The sequence below is a fragment of the Falco rusticolus genome, chromosome 3 (assembly GCF_015220075.1).
Source record: "Falco rusticolus isolate bFalRus1 chromosome 3, bFalRus1.pri, whole genome shotgun sequence".
NCBI lineage: Eukaryota > Metazoa > Chordata > Aves > Falconiformes > Falconidae > Falco > Falco rusticolus.
In genome coordinates this window covers 103,435,444-103,459,166 of record NC_051189.1, presented here as the reverse complement: position 1 = coordinate 103,459,166, position 23,723 = coordinate 103,435,444, and the positions used below count along the sequence as shown (strand labels likewise).

Genomic DNA, 23,723 nt, shown 5'->3' with positions numbered 1-23,723 from the left:
GGCCTCCCCCCATGGCCACCAGCCGGTTGCCTCAGGTGGCCAAAGGAGGAGACCTCCATGGGAGGGTGAGGCCTGTGGGTCCTGACCATGGCCCAGATCTCCTGAAGAGGGGGACACCATGGCTCTTGGGGAGAAGGTCCTGCAGAACCTCAGCAGACAGAAGATGTTGGGTTTGAGAAGCTCTTGGCCATGCCCAAGGGAAGGAAGTTGAATGGTGGAGGTGGCCAACCCAATGGGATGGTCATTCTGGGAGCCCACCTAGATAGTTGAGGTGGTCAGGCCAATGGGATGGTCATTCTGGGAGCCCACCTAGATGGTTGAGGTGGTCAGTGGTTATTCTGGGAGCCCACCTAGACGGTTGAGGTGGTCAGTGGTCATTCTGGGAGCCCACCTGCATGGTTGAGGTGGCCAACCCAGGTAGATGGTCATACTGGGAAGCCAACTGGATGGCTGAGGTGGCCAACCCAACGGGATGGTCATACTGGGAAGCCAACTGGATGGTCATTTTGGGCCATAGTGGTGGCCTCCTGTCTTCTGAAGCCACCCAGTCCCAGAAGTCTCTGTGGCAGGGAAGGAGACCCTGAGCTAGAGACCACCTCTGCGGGCCACCACCCACCTTAAGATGAACCCCACCCAGCTCCTCCCATTACCACGACCACTTCCAGCTCCTGGTGGACCTCCATGGCTCCTCCCTCTGGCCAAAGAGGGGGACCCCCCGGCCACCCCAGGGTGCCCACCCCACTGGGCCCACCCCAGGGGACCCACCCCACCTCTTGGTGTCGCAGTGGGCGGCCGTCAGCACCCAGGACCTCCCAATGAGGACCCCACCGCAGTGGATGTTCTTCTGAGGACCCAGGAGGACCACCTGGTAGGGGTGACGCTTCTTCTGGCAGCTGCTGCCCCCCACGATCCGATTCTCGTCCCCTGCGGCTGCTGGAGGAGCGGAGACAGGGGTCAGCACCTCCCAGTGCCTCCCAGTGCCTCCCAGTTCCCTCCCAGTTCCCTCCTAGAAGGTCCTCTGGGCCACCCAGGACCTCCCAGTGTCCTCCAGTCTTTCTCTTTCCCACCCAGTACCTACCAATGTCTCCCAGTTCCCTCCCAGTCCCTTCCAGTTCCCTCCTAGTTCCCTCCCAGTTCCCTCCTAGAAGGTCCTCTGGGCTACTCAGGACCTCCCAGTTCCCTCCCAGCTCTCTCTTTCCCACCCACTGCCTACCAACGTCTTCCAGTGCCTCCCAGTACCTCCCAATTCCTTCCCAGTTCCCTCCTAAGAGGTCCTCTGGGCCACTCAGAATCTCCCAGTGCCTCCCAGTTCCCTCCTAGGAGGTCCTCAGGGCCAATAAGAACCCCCCAGTGCCTCCCAGTTCCCTCCTAGGAGGTCCCCTGGGCTACCCAGTCCCTCCCAGTGTCTCCCAGCACCTTCCAGTTCCCTCCTAGGGGGTCCTCTGGGCCACCCAGAATCTCCCAGTGCCTCCCAGTTCCCTTCCAGTTCCCCCCTAGGGGGTCCTCTAGGCCACCCAGCACCTCCCAGTGCCTCCCAGTTCCCTCCTAGTGCCTCCCAGTTCCCTCCCAGTTCCCTGCCAGTGCCTCCCAGTTTCCTCCCAGTGCCTCCAAGTTCCCTCCTAGGGGGTCCTCTGGGCCACCCAGTCCCTCCCGGTGTCTTCCTAGTTCCCTTCTTGTTCCCTCCTAGGAGGTCCCCTGGGCCACCCAGAACCTCTCAGTGCATCCCAGTGCCTCTCAGTTCCCTCTCAGTACCTCCCAGTTCCCTCCTAGGGGGTCCTCTGGGCCACCCAGCACCTCCCAGTTCCCTCCCAGCTCTCTCTTTCCCTCCCCAGTGCTCCCAGTGACCCAATGTCTCCCACCCACTGCCTACTAATGTCTCCCAGTTCCCTCCCAGTGCCTCCCAGTTCCCTCCCAGTTCCCTCCTAGGAGGTCTCCTGGGCCACCCAGCAACTCCCCGTGTCACCCCCGTGTCCTCCCAGCTCTACCAGTTCCCTCCCAGTGCTCCCAGTGACCTACCGCTTCCCACCCACTGCCTATCAGTGTCTCCCAGTGCCCTCCCAGTGCCTCCCAGTTCTTTCCCAACACTGCCTCATTACCCCTCGGTGGCCCCCAGTGCCTCCCTGCCTCACACCATTTCCTCCTGCTGCCTGACAAGTCTTCCCGGTAGCCTCCAGTTCCCTCCCAGTGCCCCCAGTTCCCCCGCAGGTACACTGTCAGCACCTCCCAGTTTCCTCCCAGTACCCCTCAGTGTCTCCCTGGTGCCTCCCAGTGCTTTCCCATTCCTTCCCATGTGCTCCTAGTGCCCCCAGTTCATCTCCAGCTCCTTCCCAGTACCCTCCCTGCAACCTTCTCATTCCCTTCTACATGCCACCAGTGCTCCCAGTGCTTCCCAGTGCCTACCTTGTGGCGTCCCCCAGTATCTTCTCTCACCCTCTTACCTGCACCAGTACACTCCCACTGCCTCCCAGTGCCTCCAGTTCACCCACAGCTCCCTCCCAGTACCAGTTCCATGCTGTCTTTTGCCTCCCAGTGCTTCCTCCTTCCTTCCCTCTCACACCAGTATGCTCCCACTGCCTCCCAGTGTCCCCAGTTCACCTGCAGCTCCTTCCCAGGACTCCCCAGTGCCTCCTGAGGCCTCCCAGTGTTCTCTCAGTACCTTCCACTCGCTCTCCCCACTCCCAGTGCCCTCCAGTGCCCTTCCGGTGCCTCCCAGTGCCCTCCAAGCCACCTCCAGTGCCCCCCAGTTCCCTCCCAGCGCCCCCCCCCCCGCACTCCCAGTGCTTCACACCACCCTCCCAGCAACTCCCAGTGCCCCCCCAGTGCCCTCCCAGTGCTACCCAGTCCCCTCCTAGTGCTTCCCAGTTCCCTCCCAGTGCTCCCACTTCAGTCCCAGTGCCCCCACTTAACACCCAGTGCCCTCCATTGCCTTCCCAGCATGCTCTAGCACTTTCCAGTGCCCTCCCAGTGCCCCCCAGTACCTCCTAGTGCCCTCCCAGTGCCCTCCCAGGGCCCTCCCAGGGCCCCCTAGTACCTCCTAGCACCACCCAGTGCCCTCCCAGTGCCCTCCCAGTGCCCTCCCAGTGTCCTTCCAGTGCCCTCCCAGTACTTCCTAGCAGCCGCCAGTGCCCTCCCAGTGCTCTCCCAGTGCCCCCCAGTGCCCCCTAGTACCTCCTAGCACCACCCAGTGACCTCCCAGTGCCCTCCCAGTACCCCACAGTGCCCTCCCAGCATCCCCCTGTGCCCCCCAGTGCCCTCCCAGTGACCCCCAGTACCTCCTGGCACCCCCCAGTGCCCTCCAGTGCCCCCCAGCTCCCTCTAGTGCCTCCCAGTGTCCTCCCAGTGCCCCGCAGTATCCCCTAGTACCCCCCAGCACCCTCCCAGTGGCCTTCTGATGCCCCCCAGAGCCCCCCAGTGCCCCTCAGCTCCCTCTAGTGCCTCCCAGTGCCCTCCCAGTGCAACCCAGTACCTCCTAGCACCTCCCAGCGCCCTACCAGCACCCCCCAGTGCCCTCCCAGTGCCCCCCAGTACCCCCTAGCACCCCCCAGTGCCCTCCCAGTGCCCCCTAGTACCTCCTAGCACCCTCCAGTGCCCTCCCAGTGCCCCCAGTGCCCTCCCAATGCCCCCCAGTACCTCCTAGCACCCCCCAGTGCCCTCCCAGTGGCCTCCCAGTGCAACCCAGTACCTCCTAGCACCCTCTCAGCATCCTCCCAGTGCCCCCCAGTGCCCTCCCAGTGACCTCCCAATGCTCCCCAGAGCCCCCCAGTGCCCTCCCAGTACCCCCCAGTGCCCCCTAGTACCTCCTAGCACCCCCCAGTGCCCCCCAGCGCCCTCCCAGCGCTCCCCCAGTGCCCCCCAGCACTCTCCCCACACCCTCCCAGTGCCCCCCAGTGCCCTCACCGGTGGCCAGGAGCAGCAGCAGCAGGAGGCGCTCCATGGCGGAGGGAGGAAGAGGAGGCTGCCGGGGCACTGGAGCCAATCCCTTAAATCCCAGTAAGGCTCCGCCTGGACTGGGGCCGCCCCGGGAGGGAGCGGGGCCGGTTGGGGCTGTCTCACCCTCCCACCACACCCCGGCCCGGGGCGGTGCGGGTGCCAACCAGTGCCTCCCAGTGCTTCCCAGTGCCTTCCCAGTGCCCTGCCAGTTTCCCCCCGCAGGCATCCCAGTACCTCCTGAGGCATCCCAGTACTTCCCAGTGCCTTCCAGAGCATCCTAGTGCTTCCCAGTGCCTCCTGGGGCATCCCAGTGCCTTCCCAGTTTCCCCCTGCAGGCATCCTAGTGCCTCGCAGTGTTTCCCAGTACCTCCTGAGGCATCCCAGTACTTCCCAGTGCCTCCTGGGGCATCCCAGTGCCTTCCAGAGCATCCTAGTGCTTCCCAGTGCCTCCTGGGGCATCCCAGTGCCTTCCCAGTTTCCCCCTGCAGGCATCCTAGTGCCTCGCGGTGTTTCCCAGTGCCTCCTGGGGCATCCCAGTGCCTTCCAGAGCATCCTAGTGCCTCCCAGTGCCTCCTGAGGCATCCCAGTGCCTTCCCAGTTTCCTCCTGTAGGCATCCTAGTGCCTCACAGTGTTTCCCAGTACCTCCTGGGGCATCCCAGTGCTTCCCAGTGCCCTGCTGGTTTTCCCCTGCAGGTATCCCAGTACCTCCTGGAGCATCCCAGTACTTCCCAGTATCTTCCAGAGCATCCTAGTGCTTCCCAGTGCCTCCTGGAGCATCCCAGTGCCTTCCCAGTGCCTCCCAGTTTGTGTCACAGTGTCCCTGAGGCCTCCCAGTATATCCCAGTACACCTCAGTGCCTCCCAGTTCACCCCATACGTATCCCAGCCTTCCACTGCCTCCCAGTATGGGACCCAGTGCCTTTCCCGCCCTTCCCAGTTCACCCCCACACCTCTCCCAGCCTCCCTGTGCTTCCCAGTATGTCCCAGTGACCTTCCCAGTGCCCTTCCTGCCCTTCCCAGTGCCTCCCAGTTCATCCCAGTGCCTCCCCTCCGGTGTCAGTCCGCCGTCCCCCCCCTCCCCCCCCGGCCATGTGCCAGACCCAGATTACCCACAATCCTCTGCAGCTCTGGAGCAAGGTGGGGGCTAATCCCCCTTGAGGTCCCGCCCACCCCCTCAAGTGGGCGGGCTTAAGGAGACCCCAAACCAGAACCAAGGTTAAGGGGACCCCCAAAGTGGGCGGGGATAAGGGGACCCCCATTTGGGGGCGGGGCTAAGGGCCCCCCCACCCCGGGACCCCACTGCTGGTGACCCCAATGCCCCTGGTGTCACCAGGGTTGTTTCCTCCCAGTGTAAATCAGGAGGAGGCGCCTCGCCCCTCCCCCGCCCTCTGTCCCACCACCCCCACCGGGTGGCCTCAGTGACACCGACGTGTCCCCAACACCCCGGTGGGGAGCCCCGGTAACCCCTGGCACCCACGGAGGTCACCCAAGGTCATGTGTCACCAGGGTGTCCCCAAGATGTCCCCAAGGTGTCCCCAGGGTGTCCCCAAAGTGTCCCCGAAGTGTCCCTGAGATGTCCTCAAAGTGTCCCCGAGGTGCCCCCAAGGTGTCCCCATGGTGTCCCCAAATTGTCCCCAAGGTGTCCCAAGGGTGTCCCCGGGGTGACCCCGAGGTGTCCCTGAGGTGTCCCCAAAGTGTCCCCAGGGTGTCCCCGAGGTGTCCCTGAGGTGTCCCCAGGGTGTCCTCAAAATGTCCCCAGGGTGTCCCCAAGGTGTCCCCATGGTGTCCCTGAGGTGTCCGCAAGGTGTCCGCAAGGTGTCCCCAGGGTCACCCCGAGGTGTCCCTGAGGTGTCCCCGAGGTGTCCCCAGGTTGTCCCCAAGGTGTCCCTGAGATGTCCCCAAAGTGTCCCCAAGGTGTCCCCCTCCCGCCCCCCCCCCCAAGCTCTCCATGAAGTTCTCAAGAACTTGCCACCCTTGGTGACCAGAAGGGGCTGGTGTCACCCATGAGGACCCCAAAATCTGGGGACCGTCCCCAAAAGCCCCCCCCCCCCAGCTCACAGGGAGCGCTGCCCCCTCCCTGAGCTCCCCCAGGCCTTCCCCTAATTAGACTAATTAGCCCTAACGAGGTTTCCCTGTCCCTTTCCAGCCACCCATGGAGGTCCTGGTGTCACCATGTCCCCAGAGACCCTGTGCAAGACCCCGCCCCTCTCCCCTTGGCTCAGGATGAGGCCCCTAATTAGTGCCGCCCCCGCTCCTTCTCTGGCTTAATTAATTAATTAATTAGGGCGGGGACCTCACATCTGATGAAGCTGCCAGGACAGTTTGGGAGAAGAAAGCTCCGGGCGCCAGTAGCTGTTGAGATTTGGCGGGGAATTAATTATCTCCATTAATTAGTCTTATTAATTAGTCTTATTAATTAGTCCCTTTCCCCAGCACGGGGGGAGGGGGGGGCAGGGAGGAACTAGTGTCTCATCACACATGGAGAGGGCGTTGCTCGTTAACACTAACGAGGGAGTGTTGCTAATTAAATGGCTGCCCCCCCAATCCAGTTGCCCACCCCCAAAATCAAGTTGCCCCCCCAAATCCAGTTCCTCCCCCAAAATCCAGTTGCCCCCCCAAATCCAGTTGCCCACTCTCAAGATCCAGTTGTCCCTCCCAAATCCAGTTGCTCACCACCCAAATCCAGTTGCCCCCCTACAAATCCAGTTGCCCACCCCCAAATCCAGTTGCCCCCCAAATCTAGTTGCCCCCCCAAAACCCAGGTACCCCCCCAAAATCCAGTTCCCCCTACAAATCCGGTTGCCAAATCCCCAAATCCAGTTGCCCCCCCAAATCCAGTTGTGCCCCCCAAAATCCAGTTGCACCCCCAAAAATCCAGTTGCCCCTAAAAATCCAGTTGCCCCTCCAATCCAGTTGCCCACTCCCCAAAATCCAGTTCACCCCAAATCCAATTGCCCCCCAAAAATCCAGTTGCCCCCCTCCAAATTCAGTTGTCCCCCCAAACCAGTTGCCCACCCCCCAAATCCAGTTTCCCCCCACAAATCCAGTTATCCCCCTTCCCAAATCCAGTTGCTCCTCCAAATCCAGTTGCCCACCCTCAAAATCTAGTTGCCCCCCCAAAACCCAGGTACCCCCCCAAAATCCAGTTCCCCCTACAAATCCGGTTGCCCCCTCCAAATTCATTTGCCCACCCCCAAAATCCAGTTGCCCCCTCCAAATCCAATTGCACCCCTAAAAATCCAGTTGCCCCCCCAAATCCAGTTCCCCCCCAAATCCAGCTGCCCCCTCCCAAATCCAGTTACCCCCCCAAATCCAGTTGCCCCCCAACCCCTGCTGATACCATTCCCCAGTGCTCCCAGTGCCCCCAGTTCCCGACCCCCCCCCCCCCCCCCAAACCCAGTCACCCCCTGGACAAGCAGGAGAGGTCCCAGAGGATGGAGGAGGGGTCCCCCTCCCCCCCTCCCCCCAACCAGGGTACCCAGGCGACCCCACTCCCACCCACTCTGTGACTCCGTCTCCCTGATTTCGTTTTTTCCTTTATTTTTCAACCCAAAATTCCCCCGTTCCTGAGGCATTCTGGGAAATCTCTGCTTCTCCTGCCCACCCCACCAGAAGGGGGGGGGGGGGAGGTTCGGGGGGTGGGGGTGGGGGGAGAGGGGAGGATGGAGATGATGGAGCTGGAGGTCTCACTACCTCCCGATGACTCTTCTGATCCAGGGGACAGCGCGGCAGACGTTCGAGTAGACACCGGGTTGTCCACGGCGCCCACAGACGGCCATGCCCCAGGAGACCACCCCTTGCAGCACCCCGTTACAGACCAGCGGGCCACCGGAGTCACCCTGGTGGGGGAAGGGCGCGTGGGGGGTCAGGGACACGTGGGGGGGTCAAGGGCACATGGTGGGTCAAGGGGAAGTCATGGGTCAAGGGGATGTGGTGGGTAAAGGGAACGCAGTGAGTGAAGAGCACGTGGTGGGTGAAGAGCACGTGGTGGGTCAAGGGGATGTGCTGGGTCAAGGGAATGCAGTAGGTCAAGAGCACATGGTGGGTCAAGGGCACATGGTGGGTCAAGGGGATATCATGGGTCAAGGGGACGTGGTGGGTCAAGAGAACGCAGTGGGTCAACAGCACGTGGTGGGTCAACAGGACATGGTGGGTCAAGGGGATGTCATGGGTCAAGAGAATTGATGGGTCAAGAGCACATGGTCGGTCAAGGGCACGTGGTGGGTCAGGGGCATGTGGTGGGTCAAGAGCACATGGTGAGTCAAGGGAACGCGGTGGGTGAAGAGCAAGTGGTGGGTCAAGAGAATGCGGTGGGTGAAGAGCAAGTGGTGGGTCAAGGGAATGCGGTGGGTGAAGAGCAAGTGGTGGGTCAAGGGGATGTCATGGGTCAAGGGGATGTCATGGGTCAAGGGAATGTCATGGGTCAAGAGCGCATGGTCGGTCAAGGGCACGTGGTGGGTCAAGGGGATTTAGTGGGTCAAGAGCACGTGGTGGGTCAAAGGCATGTGGTGGGTCAAGAGCACATGGTGGGTCAAGGGGGATGTGGTGGGTCAAGGGATGTCATGGGTCAAGAGCATGTGGTGGGTCAAAGGCACGTGGTGGGTCAAGGGGGATGTGGTGGGTCAAGGGATGTCATGGGTCAAGAGCACGTGGTGGGTCAAAGGCACGTGGTGGGTCAAGGGGGATGTGGTGGGTCAAGGGATGTCATGGGTCAAGAGCACGTGGTGGGTCAAAGGCACGTGGTGGGTCAAGGGCATGTGGTGGCTCAAAGGAAAGTGGTGGGTCAAGGACACGTGGTGGGTCAAGGGCGCGTGGTGGGTCTCACTTGGGGGGCATAAAGCTTGCATGGGCCTATCAGGGCACCAGAGCCCATCCCCAGCTCTGTGGCTCGATCAGAAGATTGGTGGTGGGAGCCCAGATGTTGCCTGGGCCAATCCACGTGCTGTGGCCCTTTCCTGGCTTCAGGGCTTGGGCTGGAGGTAACGGTGGAGGAACCCCAACCTTGCCTGGACCAATCCACGTGCCATGACCCAGCTCCGTGGCTTGAGCAGAAGGTCGGTGGTGGGAACCCAAACCTTGCATGGACCCATCCACGTGCCATGACCCAGTGCCGTGGCTCAAGCAGAAGGTCGGTGGTGGGAACCCAAACCTTGCATGGACACATCCACACATCATGACCTATCTCCATGGCTCAAGCAGAAGGTTTTTGGTGGGAACCCAAACATCACATGACCCCATCCACATGCCACGGCCCTTCCCTGACTTCATAGCTTGGTTTGAAGGAACCCAAGACTTGGAGGAACCCATCCCACCTCGTGTTTGATCTCCAAGCCACCCCCAAGCTCCTCCTTCCCCCGAGAGCCAACTGGGAGGTGGCTGAAGGACCACCACCCCCCACCTCTTACCTGGCAGGAGTCGATGCCCCCCTGGGGGACGCCAGCGCAGAACATGTTGGGGGTGACAGCGTTGCCGTAGGCCCTGGTGCACTTGTCCCTCCCGAAGGTTTGGATGGCGGCGCACTGCAGGTTCTTGGGCAGCTTTGCTGTGGGATGAGGTGGGGATGGAGGAGGAGAAGGCATGAGGAGACCTTGTTGGGTTTTTGGTAGGGCTCTGGCTGGTGGCGCCTCCATCGAAGCTGGGGAGGGCAACGCCAAGGAAACCCGATCCCAAAGGGAAAACCCAACTTGAGGTTGTCAACCATGGTGAGCTGCTGGCTGGGCAGATCTGAGGTGCCATCAGGGAAGATCTAATCCCATTTTTCCAGCTGGGAAGCCCACCTGGTGACCCCTCTCCTCTTCCCATTGCCTTCCCCCACCCCACGTCTTCCCCCGAGGTTTCCACCGTAAGCCAGTACCTCCAGGGGACTTGGTGGTGCCCCAGCCAGAGACGCTGCACCTCATCCCGTCCATGGGACACTTGGTGGCCAAACGGATCTTCTTGATGCTGCTGCTGAACTGAATGGGCTTGTTCAGCCTCAGGAGCATGAAGTCATTGTCGTTCTTCCGAGGGTTGTAAGCCGGGTGGACCTGGAGCTTTGAGATCATCCTCACCTCCCCTGTCCCGTCTCGTAACGTGTCCGTCCCGATTAACACCCTGAGGTCCCTGGGCCAAGGAGGAAGGTCAAGAAATCAGCGTTGGTTCCTCCAGAAAAGGCACAGAAATCCTTGATCTACAGGGTTGTCCAAAGGAGATGATCAAGAGCTGTCCGTTGAAGCTTCTCCATGTTCAGCAGGGGGGTGATGTGGCCATGGGGCCACCACAACCCATTCTCCTTGGGGAGGAGGCCAGGAGAACACGCAAATTCCTTGAGGATTCATGACCCATCTCTTCTCCAGGAGCTCCTTGATGGCTCAAGCACCCTGAGGTCACCTCCCACCTCTCCTGGTGTCATGACTCCAACTTCTTGCCAACTTGGTTTTATTCCCACCTGAAAGGTCCAGCTTCCCCTCACAGGACCTTGTGGAGAAGCTGGAGAAACCTGGATGTGGGGTCGGGTGGTGGATCTGCTCTACTTTGGGTGGAAAAACGGGGGGACTGGGCCTCAAAGTGGGGGGAGGTGGGATCCCTCAGGGGTTGGTAGCTGGAGGTTGTCACCCTGCGATGGTGGCAGCTCCTCTGGTCTCCATGGGGAGGGTGACTGTGGCTTCGTTGTCCTCTAGAGGTGCCACCAGCCAGCCACAAACATCTGGAGATACCCACACCTGGAGCATCATCATCTAGAGCTATCCGGGGCTCTGGAGGTAACATCTGGGGTACCAGTAGGTGGACACATCAACATCTGGAGATATCCTGGAGCATCACCAGAGCTACCTGGGACTCTGGACTGGGGTACCAGCAGGTGGATACACCAACATCTGGAGGTACCCTGGAGCAGCAACATCTAGAGCTACCTGGGACTCTGGAGGTAACATCTGAGGTACCAGCAGCTGCACAGACCAACATCTGGAGATACCCTGGAGCATCACCATCTAGAGCTACACGGGACCCTGGAGGTAACATCTGGGGTACCAACAGCTGGATACACCAACCTCGGGATACACCAACCTCAGGATACCTCTGGAGGTACCCACCTCTGGAGCTGCCAACCCTTGAAGGTCCCAGACTCTTCTGGACACCACAATCCGCAGGTATTCACATCTGGAGGCTTCTACAACCCCATGAGGTGCCATCATCTGGGCCACCTCTCCCTAGATCCCACCGTTTGGAGGCCTGGCCTTGTGGAAATGCCACCATCTGGAGGGACCAACCCTAGAGGATGCCACTGCTCCTCCGTGGTGGGACCTGGGCAACGCCACGTCAGCTGGGGCAAGTGACTGTGGACCTCTCTTACCTGGTGGGCTGCTTGCAGTGGGCAGCTGTCAGGACCCATTGGGCGTCGATCAAGCTTCCCCCGCACAGGATTTGACCCCTCTTGATGAGGGCAACTTGGAAGGGTCGTTGGTTGATGGAACAAGGTCTCCCACCGATGATCCGGGACTCGTCCTCCTCTGGCACTACGACACAGAGCACCAAAGGACACCATCAGCCTCGCCGTGTAACCTTTTCCCCAGAAACCTGCTGGTTTGGGTGGAAAAGGTGGAGAATTGGCTGGAAAAAAATGGTTGTAACAAGGTGACATGGAAAAGGAGAGGGACAACCTGGTTTCCAACCTTAAAACCTCACCAAAACGCTCAAAATCATCTTCAAAATATTAATTTTTTTTATTTTCTGGGTCACCTCTCAACCTACTGAGGTTCCAGAGGACATTTTTTGATAAAAACCCAACGATTTTGGAGACTGGTTGAAGTCCAACCCTTCATAGCCAAGACCAAAGCCTTCGAAGAACTTCGAAGAACCGATCCTTGAAGGCCTCGTTTCTCCTGGGGCCGTTCCACGGCGAGCTGACCACCCCTTCCAACCAGAGCAACGAGGTGGGGGAAGTGCCACCAGGAGACCCTTTGGGACCGGTTTAGTCACGCCGTGACGTGCCCGTGAGCTGTCCTGGAAATCACGGCATATCAGGAAGTCACCAGGAGCCACTTATCTCCACCGGTTTCATCAGGTACCTCGGGGAGGGGCATTGGTTCCACCTCTAAGGTTCCTCCCAGCCCAAGATTGGACTCCTGAAGAGAGGTGACACACCTCCAAAAGAGCTGATGTCTTCGTCCTTGGTCGCTGAGGAAGCCTGTAGGACCAGCTGGAAACCCCTCCTACCTCCTGGATGCCTCATGGACTTCCTAGGTAGGTCCAGGGCAGGAGGTTGTTGCATCAACCCAAGCAGGAGAAGCCCTGACGCAGGGAGAAGAGGAATCCACTCCGGAATGTGACCTTTGACGTCGTTCTGGAGGTGTCTTGGTGCCAGCAGGTTGGTTGAGAAGAAAGAGTAAGGGTCATCCAGTTGGGTTGGGGGGGGTCATACCATGAAAAAAGGGGTCTCACCACTCGGAGCCCCCTGTTTCAGACACGGCTCTCCCCATCTTTCAGGTCTCTGGAGGCATCTCCCTCAGGTTTAGGTGGAGTTGCCAATGTTGATAGTCCTCGGGGAGAGGAAGGGACCCTGGCGAGAGGCCACCCCACCTCACCCAACGTCCACAAGACGAGGTGTGTCCCCCCACACCTTGGCAAGATGTTGATGGTGGATGAGGTGGTGACCATCTTGAAGCCATGACCCTCTTGGGGCCATGACCACGTGGAGCTCCATGTGGGCGGCCACACAGGGGGTGGTGGTGGGTGTCCAAAGCCTTGGGACCTGTTCCTGCATCTCTGATGGATCTGAGGGTCCAGCCGAGGCCTCCACCTGCAAAGCCTTTTGGGAACCTCCTCTGCCAAGGCCACTGGAGAAGACCCCCGACACTGAGTGGTGCCCAAGTGGGAGGAGACAAGATCTTTTTTCTCAAAAAAAAGAGATAATCAGCACAAAAAAAGATGCTTTTTTTTTCCCAAGGAGAAGACCTCCCATCCCAAAACCCATCTAGTAGGACTTCCAAGATGGGAGATACCAAGTCCTCGCTCCTGGAGGTGTCCTCCTGGGTGTTGAGGTTAAGATGAGGTCAAGTTCTCCATCCCAGATGCTTTGGGCTCTTTTGGGGGGGTGGGGGGAGGAGAAGTCGTGACTCCAAACCTTGACCACCTTGGCCAAGAGCCGCAGCGTTGGCAATGCACTGACAAGGTGGCACCTGGCTCCGTGGCATCTGCACTTGCTTTTCACCCAAGGTTGGGACATTGGAATGTACTGGTGGGACTGGTTTGTGCTGGTGGGGATTACAACTCGTGATGGGTGGCGATGGGAGACGCCCAAGTTTCAAGCCACCTGGAATTCTCCACTATCCGGTCTTGGCACCATTGCCAAAGTTGGAGGTTGGGAACTCTCCTCCTGTCAAGGCTTATCAGAGAAGCGTCCCTGGCCACCACAAGGACCATCTTGGAGCCTTTAGAGACCAACCAATGGGTTTCCTCCACCAAACTCCTTGAAGGCATCTCAGCAGCTTCCCTGAGCTCCCCCACTGGAGGTGGTCCATCCACAAAGGTCCATCGGGGGCGACGAGATGGTGGACCCTGCCCTGTGGTAGATCCATTCCCTGGATTTCCAGAGGTTGGAAGCGGAGAGCTCCAACTGAGGTGGTGGTGCCTCCATCCCAAAGAATTATCCTCAAGAAAAAAAGAGTTCGTGGACAATCGTGGGACAAATTATCCAGCTGTTGGGTCCAGGAATGACCTTGTTCCTTCTGGATCTGGCCACTTTGGGTTCAGGACATGGATTTGGGTTCAGGTCAAGATCCAAGTTCTTGGCATCCAACGGTTGGAAACCACCATCCTCCTCTTCCTTGAGACCCATCTGTTTGAGATGCAGAACATCGTTTGGGAAACCAGGAGGAACAGAAGCGATGTTCCCGGTAGGACGAAACTTCTCCTTCCTTTCCCTCACCCTGGGTGACTCTTCTTATCTCCTTCTTCTCCCAGATGTCACCAGGAATCCCCGGAGGAACTTCCAGGGGAAGGGAGGACGTTGTCCCGCTGATCCCGGTGCTTCCGACGGGACGTGGGAATTTCCTCCACGTCGAGGGGGTTGAGGTTCCAACACAGTTGGGCTTTGCCCAAACCTTCCTGTCAGGAGAAGACATCTCCCCACCCCACCCCATCCCATCGGACACGTGGTGCCTGGGAAAACCCACCACCACCTTCTCAGGGTCCTCCCTGGGCCACCACCCTGACTTACGCTCGTCGCCTCCGTCGCCCTTCTCCTGAGCCTGTGCCGGTGGTGGGGCACTCAGCAGCAAGCCAGATGCCAGGAGGAAGATGGAGATGAAGCTGAAGGCTCCGTATCCATCATGAGCCATTCCTAGAGCAGAGAAACCAAATGGGATCAGCCCCAGGGGATGGTGGGAAGGTCCTCGGTGATGTCCTTCTGCCTCTGGCGTGGGATGGAGGCAACATGACTGAGATGCTGGTGGTGTCTTGGTGGACCATCACCCTGATGGACCTTGGGGGGATCTTGGACCATTTGTTCCCCACCATCTCCCTGATGGACCTTGGGGGAGGTCTTGGACCCTTTGTTCCACACCATCACCCTGATGGACCTTGTGGGGGGTCTTGGACCCTTTTTTCCACCCTATTTTGGGTGTCTCCATCTGGTGGCACCAACCCCCCCTGCATGAGCTTGGGAAGGACCCCATCCCTCCCGCTCCCCACCAAACCGGTTGCCTTTAAAGTCAACCAGGATGTGGAGGGTGATGCCACCTCAACCCACTCCCCCACCCTGAGCCACCACATGGAGACGGGTGGCTTCACGGAGCCCATCTCTGGGAAGATCCACCAGGAGATGAAGAATCCTTGGCTGCCTCCATCCCACCCCGCAGCATCCATCCCTCGGGGTGATGCCAGTGGACTTGGCCACCAGGATGGACTCACCTGCCGGAGGAGAAGGACGGGGCCGGCTCGGCGCGTTGGGAAGCCAGGAGATGGTGGCTTGGAGATATTTATACCCGGGGTGAAAAGTAGGCCGTGTCTCCAGTAGGATGAGTCAAGAGTGGTTGGGCGACCGGTCCGCGGGGCGAGCGTGGCCCGTGGGTGTCTCCCCGGTCCCGGAGGTGATTGTACCGCTTTGATGTCCCAGAAGAAACATCACCGGGTTCCTCGGCCAAGGAACGCCTGCTTCTCCTGTCATTGGAGCCACCCCAGACACGGCAGTGGGGTGAGGAGTCCCCAAAATAGCTCGTCTGGGAGGACAGGTTGGCTCATCCCTCTCCCTATCCTGGTGGGGGAGGGGTGGGGTGGGTCCCCTCCCCCCCCACCCAGGGGAGGGTGGGGGTGTTGGGGTGCTGAGCTGGCTCTTGGGGATGTGTGTGAGATGTTGTGGTGGTGCCTCCAGCCTGTCTGTTGACTGTTCTGCTGACTGTCCGTCCATCCATCCGTCCACCCACCCATCCATCCATCCATCCATCCATCCCCTCCATCCATCCATCCATCCATCCGTCTCCCTCATCCATTCACCTCCTCCCTCCATCCATCTCCTGCATCCACCTCCTCCATTCATCCACTCCTCCATCTATCCATCTCCTCCATCCATCCACCTCCTCCATCCATCTCCATCCATCCACTTCCTCCACCACCACCACACACAACCACGCCAGAAGCCAGGTAGACCCCACGTTACACACAGGTGTGTGCACAAGTGCATGTGTGCAAGAACACGGCTTGGCATCTGCCAAGGGTGACACCTCCCAGGTGGGACCTCCATGGCCCCAAGGTGAGGGACATGGCTCCTGGAGGACACCACCACACCAAGGTTCCCCAGGGACCTACGTGCATCTGCCAAGGGGGACACCTCCCAGGTGGGACCTCCATGGCCCCAAGGTGAGGGATGTAGCTCTTGGAGGACACCACTGGCCTGGAGGTCTCCAGGAACCTACTTGTACACCTTCCTTTGGCACCTGGTCGCACGTCCCTGATGATTAAGGCAGTGGACGTGGGCGAGCGCTGGGTGAGGCCACCCCCTGGTGACAACCCCGCTGAGCTCTGCGAGTCTCTTCTGGTGAGTCAAGGGGACAACCAGGGGGACAGGGGGGTGTCACGTGTCCCCCCACCTGGATGTTGTCCCCAACCCCCTGTGGGGGGGTCACCTCCCCCAGCCCCAACCACACGGGGGGTCTGGAGGATCTCCAAGGTGGGAGGTGACACGGAGGTCCTGTGGAGATCTGGGCCAAGGAGACCTGATCCACCAGCCTCCTGTTCATGGTGAGCTTCTCCCGTGGGGATCTGGTCCACAAAGATCCCATCCACTGGGATCCCAGCCCATGGATGTCTGGTTCACTAAGATCCCATTCGTGGAGATCTGGCCCGTAGAAAACTCATCAGTGGAGGCTTGGTCCATGGAGATCTTGGCTATGGTCGTTGGAGATCTTTTCCGTGGGGTGCTCAGCTGCGGAGATCACCCCTGGGGATCCCATCCCTGGGGATCCCTTCAATGGGGCAGCTGGGCCACAGTGGTCCCGATGGAGGGATGTGGTGGGAAGAGATCTCGTCCACTGGGATCCCCTCCATGAAAGGACACTGGGATCCCCTCCGTGAAAGGATAGGGCGTGGGGAACCCTCGGCGTGGAGGTCGATCCCACCAGGCTTCAAACCACCAGGATCCCCCATCCTCAGGGATCCACCCTGGGATCCCCTCCATGAAGGGATAGGGAGGGCATGAGGATCCCCTGGCGTGGAGGTCGATCCCACCAGGCTTAAAACCGCTGGGATCCCCCATCTTCAGGGTTCCTGGCTGTGGGGATCCACTGTGGAGACACCATCGGCTGTGGAGATCCGGTCCACAGAGATCCCACTGGTGGGGATCCCTCCCCCAGGAAGATCAGTAGGGATCCTGTCTGTCCAGATCCCTGATCCCCTGGGAAATGTAGGGGACCGGGTGACATCAAGGTGACACAGAGGATCCCAGGGGTGGGGGCAGGGGATCCAGGAGGGGACAGGAGATCCCGGGTGGGGGGTGGGGTGATGTGAGGTACCCAAGGGGACACGGGAGCAATGGGGGGGGGATCGGGGGGGAACGGGGACATAGGAGCGGGGTGTGGGGCACAGGAGGAGTGACACGAGGGGGGTGGGGGGGTGGGGACAAGGTGCCCCAGAGCCACCCAGAGGTGGGGGAGGGGCAGGGGAGGGGACAGAGGTGGGGGAGGGCGGGGGGGTCACGGAGGTGGAGGAGGGGCGGGGGGTCACAGAGGTGGGGGACGGGCGGGGAGGGGACGGGGGGGGGGGGAAGAGGTGGGGGAGGAGAGGTGGGGGACAGAGATGGGGGAGGAGCGGGGGGGGGGGGACACGGAGGTGGGGGAGGGGAGGCATTATCTCAGCCAGCGCCAGGGCTGGGTCCAACCGGTTCTCCCAGTTACTCGGCTCCCATCTGGGTGGCGTAATTAGCGCTAATTACCTAATTACCCGGCAGGAGCCAGCCTGGGCCTGCCACCCACTGCCAGGGCCACCCGGGACCGGGACCGTCGGACCGTCTGCCCCCACACACACCCCCCCACTCCCCGGGACTGTCCCCTCCCCGGTGTCCCCACAACCCCGGGTGACACCAGAGATGGACCTGGGTGGCATGGATGGTGGCCCTGGGTGGTACCAGAGGTGGCCCTGGGTGAGATGGATGGTGATGGCCCTGGGTGTGACACCAGAGGTGGCCTTGGGTGACATGGTAGGTGGTCCTGGGTGACATGGATGGTGGTGGCCCTGGGTGTGACACCAGAGGTGGCCCTGGGTGACATGGATGGTGGCCCTGCCCTGGGTGACATGTTAGGTGGCCCTGGTAGGTGGCCCTGGGTGATACGAGAGATGGCAGTGCCCTGGGTGACACGGTAGGTGGCCCTGGGTGACATGGATGGTGGCGCTGGGTAATATGAGAGGTGGCCCTGCCCTGGGTGACACGGTAGGTGGCCTTGGGTGACATGGATGGTGGCCCTGGGTGACATGGATGGTGGCCCTGGGTGACACGAGAGGTGCCCCTGCCCTGGGTGACACGGTGGGTGGCCCTGGGTGACACGAGAGGTGGCTCAGGGGACAGGGGTGACACAGGGGTGGCGGTGGCAGATGCTGGTTCCTCGGCTGCGGTGGCCATGGCCACGGTGGTGGCATGGCCATGCGGACACTTACCTCACCCGCTGTCACCCACTGTGGTCCTTCCACATGGACCTGGTGACCTCTGTGTCCACCCATGGGTGCCACCTGGTGTCTTCTCCTCTGCTGGTGGCTCTTGGTGGCCCGCAGGACCCAGCTCTGTGATGGTCCTCGTGACCTGACCAAGGGATGGTTGAACTTCACTTCCATGGACATGGTGACCCATCGGACCCCACGGACGCGGACATGTCACCTCCACCTCCGTAAACATCTCGACTGAACCCTGGAGGATGGTTGGGGGGCACCAGGGAGTCAACTCAGACCCTGGAGGAGGATGTCCTCCATGGACACGTTGACCAGACCTCCACTGACACATAGACCAGGCCTCCATGGACACGTTGACCAGGCCTCCACAAATACGTCGAACAGCTTCCATGGACATGTCAACCAGACCTCCATGGACACATTGACCAGCCTCCATGGACATGTTGACCGGACTACATGGACACGTCGACCAGACCTCCATGGACACATTGACGAGACCTCCACAGACATGTTGACCAGACCTCCATGGACACATTGACGAGACCTCCACAGACATGTTGACCAGACCTCCATGGACACATTGACGAGACCTCCACAGACATGTTGACCAGACCTCCATGGACACATTGACGAGACCTCCACAGACATGTTGACCAGACCTCCATGGACACATTGACGAGACCTCCACAGACATGTTGACCAGACCCCCATGGACACATCGACCAGACCTCCATGGCCACGTTGATGAGATCCCACCAAGCACCTTGCCCAACTCCCCAAGGCTGATGGAGTTGCTTGTGCTGGACCCCAGTGTAGGAGCCCACCACACCTGGTGGCCACCACGGTGGGACCCTCCAAGTCCAACCTCCTTTGTCGTTGCCAAATGGGAGGGGGGGGGTGTTGAACCTCCTTGTGAAACCCCGAGCAAGACCGGCAACTCCCCGGTGGCCACCGGTGGCCCAAGTGATGACAGCCAACTGCTCCTCCACCTCCCTGGGGACTTGGCCCTGGACCAAACCCTCTTGCCCCACCGCGGTGGCCAGACAAGTCCCACGCCCTCCAACGCGCCGGGCCACCACCACGTGGGGGAAGAAAGGGAGGGGGACACCTTGCGCAAGGTGACCCGGCGTCGCTCCCTGCCCTGCTGCGCCACGGGGGACGACACATGACGCTCTGACCTCACCACGTCTCCTCTTCCACCGGTAAAGACCTCCAGGTTCTTCTACATCCCCCAACCCATAGACGCGTCACAACCAAGGTGGTGTCACCTCCACCTCCATCCCACCGTGGTGGGACCAGAATGAACCCCCCCTCACCCTCCACCTTTTCCCGCAAAATAGAGGCCTCAGCTCCAGGTGTTGGGTGGATTTGGCCTCCAGCGGTTGACTTCTCACTGCTCGGTGCCACCAACGTGGCCTTGGGTGGATGCTCCTCATGGGGGGGCAAAACAACTCCAATCTCCTGCCACATTACCCCCAGGTTGGGCAATTTGGCCCCTTCTGCTCCCTCTGGAGTTGTCCCCTTTGGGGGTGGGTTGTCTTCCTGGGGGCAGATGTTGGAGGTGGAGTTGGGATGGAAGAACCCAGGAGAACGTGGCTCAGGGGCTTGGTGTTCGTGCGGGGGAGGGGGGGACCCAGTTGGATTTTGTCCCCCTGTGGTGTTGGAAAGAGCCTTGATGACCCCAAAAATGGTCCAGTGGGTTGGGTCTGCCCCACGGAGGGGTCAATGGGTCAACCCCATGGTGGGGCCATCAGATCTGCCCCATGGTGAAGTCAACAGGTCTGCTGCAGTGGGGCCAATGGGTCTACCCCATTGTGGGGTCAACGGGTCTACTGAAGTGGGGTCAATGGGTCTACCCCATGGTGGGGTCAACGGGTCTACTGAAGTGGCATCAATGGGTCAATGCCATGGTGGGGCCATCAGATCTGCCCCATGCTGGGGGCAACAGGTCAACCCCATGGTGGGGCCATCATCTGACCCACGGTGGGGTCAACAGGTCAACCCCATGGTGGGGCCATCAGATCTGCCCCACGGTGGGGTCAACGGGTCTACCCCACGGTGGGGTCAACAGGTCAACCCCATGGTGGGGCCATCAGATCTGCCCCATGGTGGGGTCAACAGGTCAACCCCATGGTGGGGCCATCAGATCTGCCCCATGGTGGGGTCAACAGGTCCACCCCATGGTGGGGCCATCAGATCTGCCCCACCGTGGGGTCAATGGGTCTACTCCATGGTGGGGTCAATGGGTCTACTCCATGGTGGGGCCATCAGATCTGCTCAATGGTAGGGTTAATGGGTCTACTCCATGGCCAGGGACCATGGGTCTACCCCAAAGATGGTGACCTGGGTTTTCTCCTACCCCTGCCAGACCTGGGGCAGCCCAGGGCCCCTTGACCTGCCACAGTTGTCCTCCACCCGTGAACGACGTGGTGAAAAACCACGTCAGAAAATTTTATTCACCGACATTTCAACTCCTGCTCCTCCCCCCGGTGTGTACCCCAGCGCTCGGACCGGCCGGCTCTGGGGACCACCATCAGGGAGGAGGAGGAGGAGGAGGAGGAGCTGTAGGGTCCATCCCAGGTCGTTGGGGCTGGGGGGCTCAGTTCCTCCTCATGGTCTCCTGGAGCCACTGGGTGTATTTGCAGAGGTTGACGTAGACGCCGGGTTTCTTGGGGTCCCCACAGACCCCCGGACCCCACGAGACGATACCCTGGAGCCGCCCGTCACACATGAGGGGGCCCCCGGAGTCACCCTGAGGAGGCGAGAGGTGGGGTGAGGTGGTGGTGGTGGGGTCACTGCAAGACCCCCTTCGCCCCCCATCATCACCCCAAATCTGGTGGCCACTTCTGGCACTGTCCCAGAATCACCTGGACACGCTGCCAGCTGCACCCAGTTCTGCCCCTTCTACACCCAAAACGTCCCCTGGGTGGGATGTCACCCCCTCCCCCTCACCAGAGGTCCCTGAAATGCCGGCGCCCCTCCCCCACCTGGCAGGAGTCAGCCCGACTGCGGGACTCGCCGGCGCAGACCATGTTGGAGGTGATGGAGTTGGGGTAGACGCGCCGGCACTGCTCCTCCGAGACGATGGTGACCTTGGTGCAGTGGAGGTCCTCAGGGAAGGTGACTGCGGGTGACGGAGGGACACGAGGTCACCCGAGGATGGATGGACCAAGGGATCCAACCTGGATCCATCCCACCTCGGACCTGTTGTCTGCCTTGGGAGCTCATCTCCCACCCCCTTCCTCTTTTTGGCACCAACCAAGAGCTCCAAGGCTTCCTGATGGCCCCACCAGGTCACCCAGATGCCCTCTGGTGCTTAAGGTGGGACCCAAAGATTGGGAAGGGGACGTTGGGTGGACCACTGGGTCCCTGGGGAGGGGGACATGCATCTCGGTGTTACCCCCACCCCCCCCCCCAGGGCCCCAGGTGACCAGCAGCGTACCTTCAGGGCTGGTGGTGGACCCCCACCCCGAGATCTGGCAGGTCTTGCCAGGCACGGGGCAATGGGAAGCCAATGGTAACGGTTTCACCTCCTTGTTGACGTGGACGGGCAGGAGGAACTTGAGGAGCATCAAGTCACCGTCCTTGTTGGTCTCGTTGTAATGCGGGTACTTGAAGACCTTGGCTGAGCGCCGCAGCTGCTCGGTGCGACCCGAGTCCCGGTGCCTTCGGCCTCCCAGCCGCACCGTGATGAAGCTGATGGAACCAAAAGCATCGAGGTTCAGGGTGGGGGTGGTCCACATAGGCCACGGGGACCCACACCAAGCAGGGGACAGGGGCAGGATGTCATCCCAGAAGATGGTGAGAAGAGCAGAAGAAGAAGCAGATGAAGGTTATGGGTCATCCCCCCCCCCCCCCCCCCCCCCCCCCCAAATGTAGCGTTTCTGTTAACGCAGGCAGAGAAGGGGCACAACAAAGCCCCCTGAGATGCCACCAACCCTCCCAACTTGCCTGGTTGGAAAAGCAGGACCCCAGGGTGGCACTTGGACCTCTTGGTTGGTTGCAGCCCATGAAGACCCAACCCCCATCCCCCTCAGTGGCCTCCTACCCCGGGACGTAGCAGTGGGCGGCCGTCAGCACCCAGTTCTGGTGCACCAGGGTCCCCCCGCAGATGAACTTCTCGCCTTGGAAGAGGGCAGCCTGCCAGGGCAGGTCACAGGAGGTCCCCTCGATCACCCACAGGACATTCCTTGAGGCTGTGGGCACCAAGGGGACACAGGTTGTCAGGGGTCCTCTCCCGTGCCACACCCCCTCAGGGACATGGGTTGGCTGGGACCTTCTGGTGGGCTCTGTTCCCACATCCCCTGACTTGTGGCCAAGTGGGTGATGGGGAGACCAGGAGGTCCACAGGTTGGATAGGGGACACCTGGGGGGTCCCATGGGTGGGTGGGTGGAGGTCCAGTGGGTGGCCATGGGGTCCCTGGGGCATCTCATAGGTGAAGGTGGTGGCCATGGTGTGGGCGTGACCTCCTGTGGGGGCAGCTGTGGGTGGGTGTGGGTCTCAGGGATGGTTGGGGAGCACCCGGGGTGGGTGTGGGGAGGTCCCATGGGTAGATGTGTGGGGGGGACACACACTCAGGACAGACAAAGGCCACCAGGGTGGGCTTGGTTGGTCCCACAGGTGGACATGGGACCCGTGGTGTCACCACAGAGGTCCTAGGGATGAATGGGGGGGGTCTCACAGGTGGCCATGGGGCACCCAAGGAGGATGTGGATGTCCCATGGAAGGATGTGGGTCACCCAGGGTGGCCGTGGTGGTCCCATGGGTGGATGTGGGTCACCCAAGGTGGGGGTGGGTGTCCCATGGAAGGATGTGGGGCACCCAAGGAGGATGTGGTGGTCCCATGGGTAGACGTGGGTCATCCAAGGTGGGTGTGGGGGTCCCACAGGTGGCCATGGGGCACCCAGGGTGGCCGTGGTGGTCCCATGAGTGGACGTGGGTCACCCAAGGTGGGGGCGGGGGTCCCATAGGTGGCCAGGGGACCTCCAAGGTGGCCACAGGACCTTCTAGAGGAGACGTGGTGGTCCTGGGGGTGGGGGGTCCCAGTGTGTCTCCTACCTGTGGCCACCAGTGCCAGGAGCATCACAACCAGGATCTTCATGCCGGAGGGCCGGGAGCTGCAGGGGGAGGGGCAGGGGGTGACTCCTGGCCACGGGGGGTGGGGGCGGGGACCCCTGGGGAGGCAGGAGGAGGAGAGAGGGAGGGGAAGGAGGGAAGGGAGGGGGGGAAAGGGGGAAGGGGGGGCTGGGAAAAGGAGGAAGGGGATGAGGAAAAAGGGGAAGGAAAAAGGGGAAGGGGGAGGGAAAGGGGGCAAAGGAGAAAGGGAAAAGAAGGGGGGAAAAGGGGGAAGGGGAAATGGGAAGGGGGAAGGGGAAAGGAGGGAGGGATGGGAAAGGAAAAGGAAGGAAGGGGGGATGGGAAGGGGGGAAGGGGACGAGGAAAAAGGGGAAGGGAAAGGGGGAAGGAGGGGAGGGAAGATGGGGGAAGGGAGCATGGAAAAGGGGGAAGGGAAGGGGGGAGGGAAAGGGGGGGAGGGAAAGGGTGGAGGGAAATGAGGGAATGAAAAAGGGAAGGGAAAAGAAGGGGGGGAAAGGGGGAAGGGGAAAAGGGAAAGGGGAAGGGGGGAAGAGGCAAGAGGAGGGCGAAGGGAAAAGGGCAAGGG

The 23,723-nt window shown here is 60.8% G+C and overlaps 2 protein-coding genes across 4 annotated transcripts; both read right to left on the bottom strand.

The window, feature by feature from the left end:
* Positions 1-7,494: 7,494 nt before the first annotated feature.
* On the bottom strand, positions 7,495-15,392 carry LOC119145368 (kallikrein-14-like). Of its 2 annotated transcripts, XM_037381796.1 has the most exons (6): positions 14,818-15,392; positions 14,126-14,248; positions 11,261-11,423; positions 9,785-10,032; positions 9,336-9,472; positions 7,495-7,769 (listed from the first exon to the last, which is right to left on the bottom strand). In XM_037381796.1, the coding sequence occupies exons 2-6, from the start codon at positions 14,244-14,246 to the stop codon at positions 7,620-7,622; spliced, it is 819 nt and encodes a 272-aa protein (XP_037237693.1). In that variant the 5' UTR covers positions 14,247-14,248; positions 14,818-15,392; the 3' UTR covers positions 7,495-7,619. The 2 variants fall into 2 exon arrangements, with proteins under 2 accessions (XP_037237693.1, XP_037237694.1); XM_037381797.1 differs by having other exon boundaries at positions 14,126-15,392.
* A 5,105-nt stretch (positions 15,393-20,497) lies between these two features.
* On the bottom strand, positions 20,498-23,232 carry LOC119145367 (kallikrein-8-like). 2 transcript variants are annotated; one of them, XM_037381794.1, is made up of 5 exons: positions 23,120-23,232; positions 22,109-22,256; positions 21,503-21,756; positions 21,048-21,184; positions 20,498-20,812 (listed from the first exon to the last, which is right to left on the bottom strand). In XM_037381794.1, the coding sequence occupies exons 1-5, from the start codon at positions 23,160-23,162 to the stop codon at positions 20,660-20,662; spliced, it is 735 nt and encodes a 244-aa protein (XP_037237691.1). In that variant the 5' UTR covers positions 23,163-23,232; the 3' UTR covers positions 20,498-20,659. The 2 variants fall into 2 exon arrangements, with proteins under 2 accessions (XP_037237691.1, XP_037237690.1); XM_037381793.1 differs by lacking the exon at positions 23,120-23,232 and having other exon boundaries at positions 22,109-22,833.
* Between the last annotated feature and the right edge of the window lie 491 nt (positions 23,233-23,723).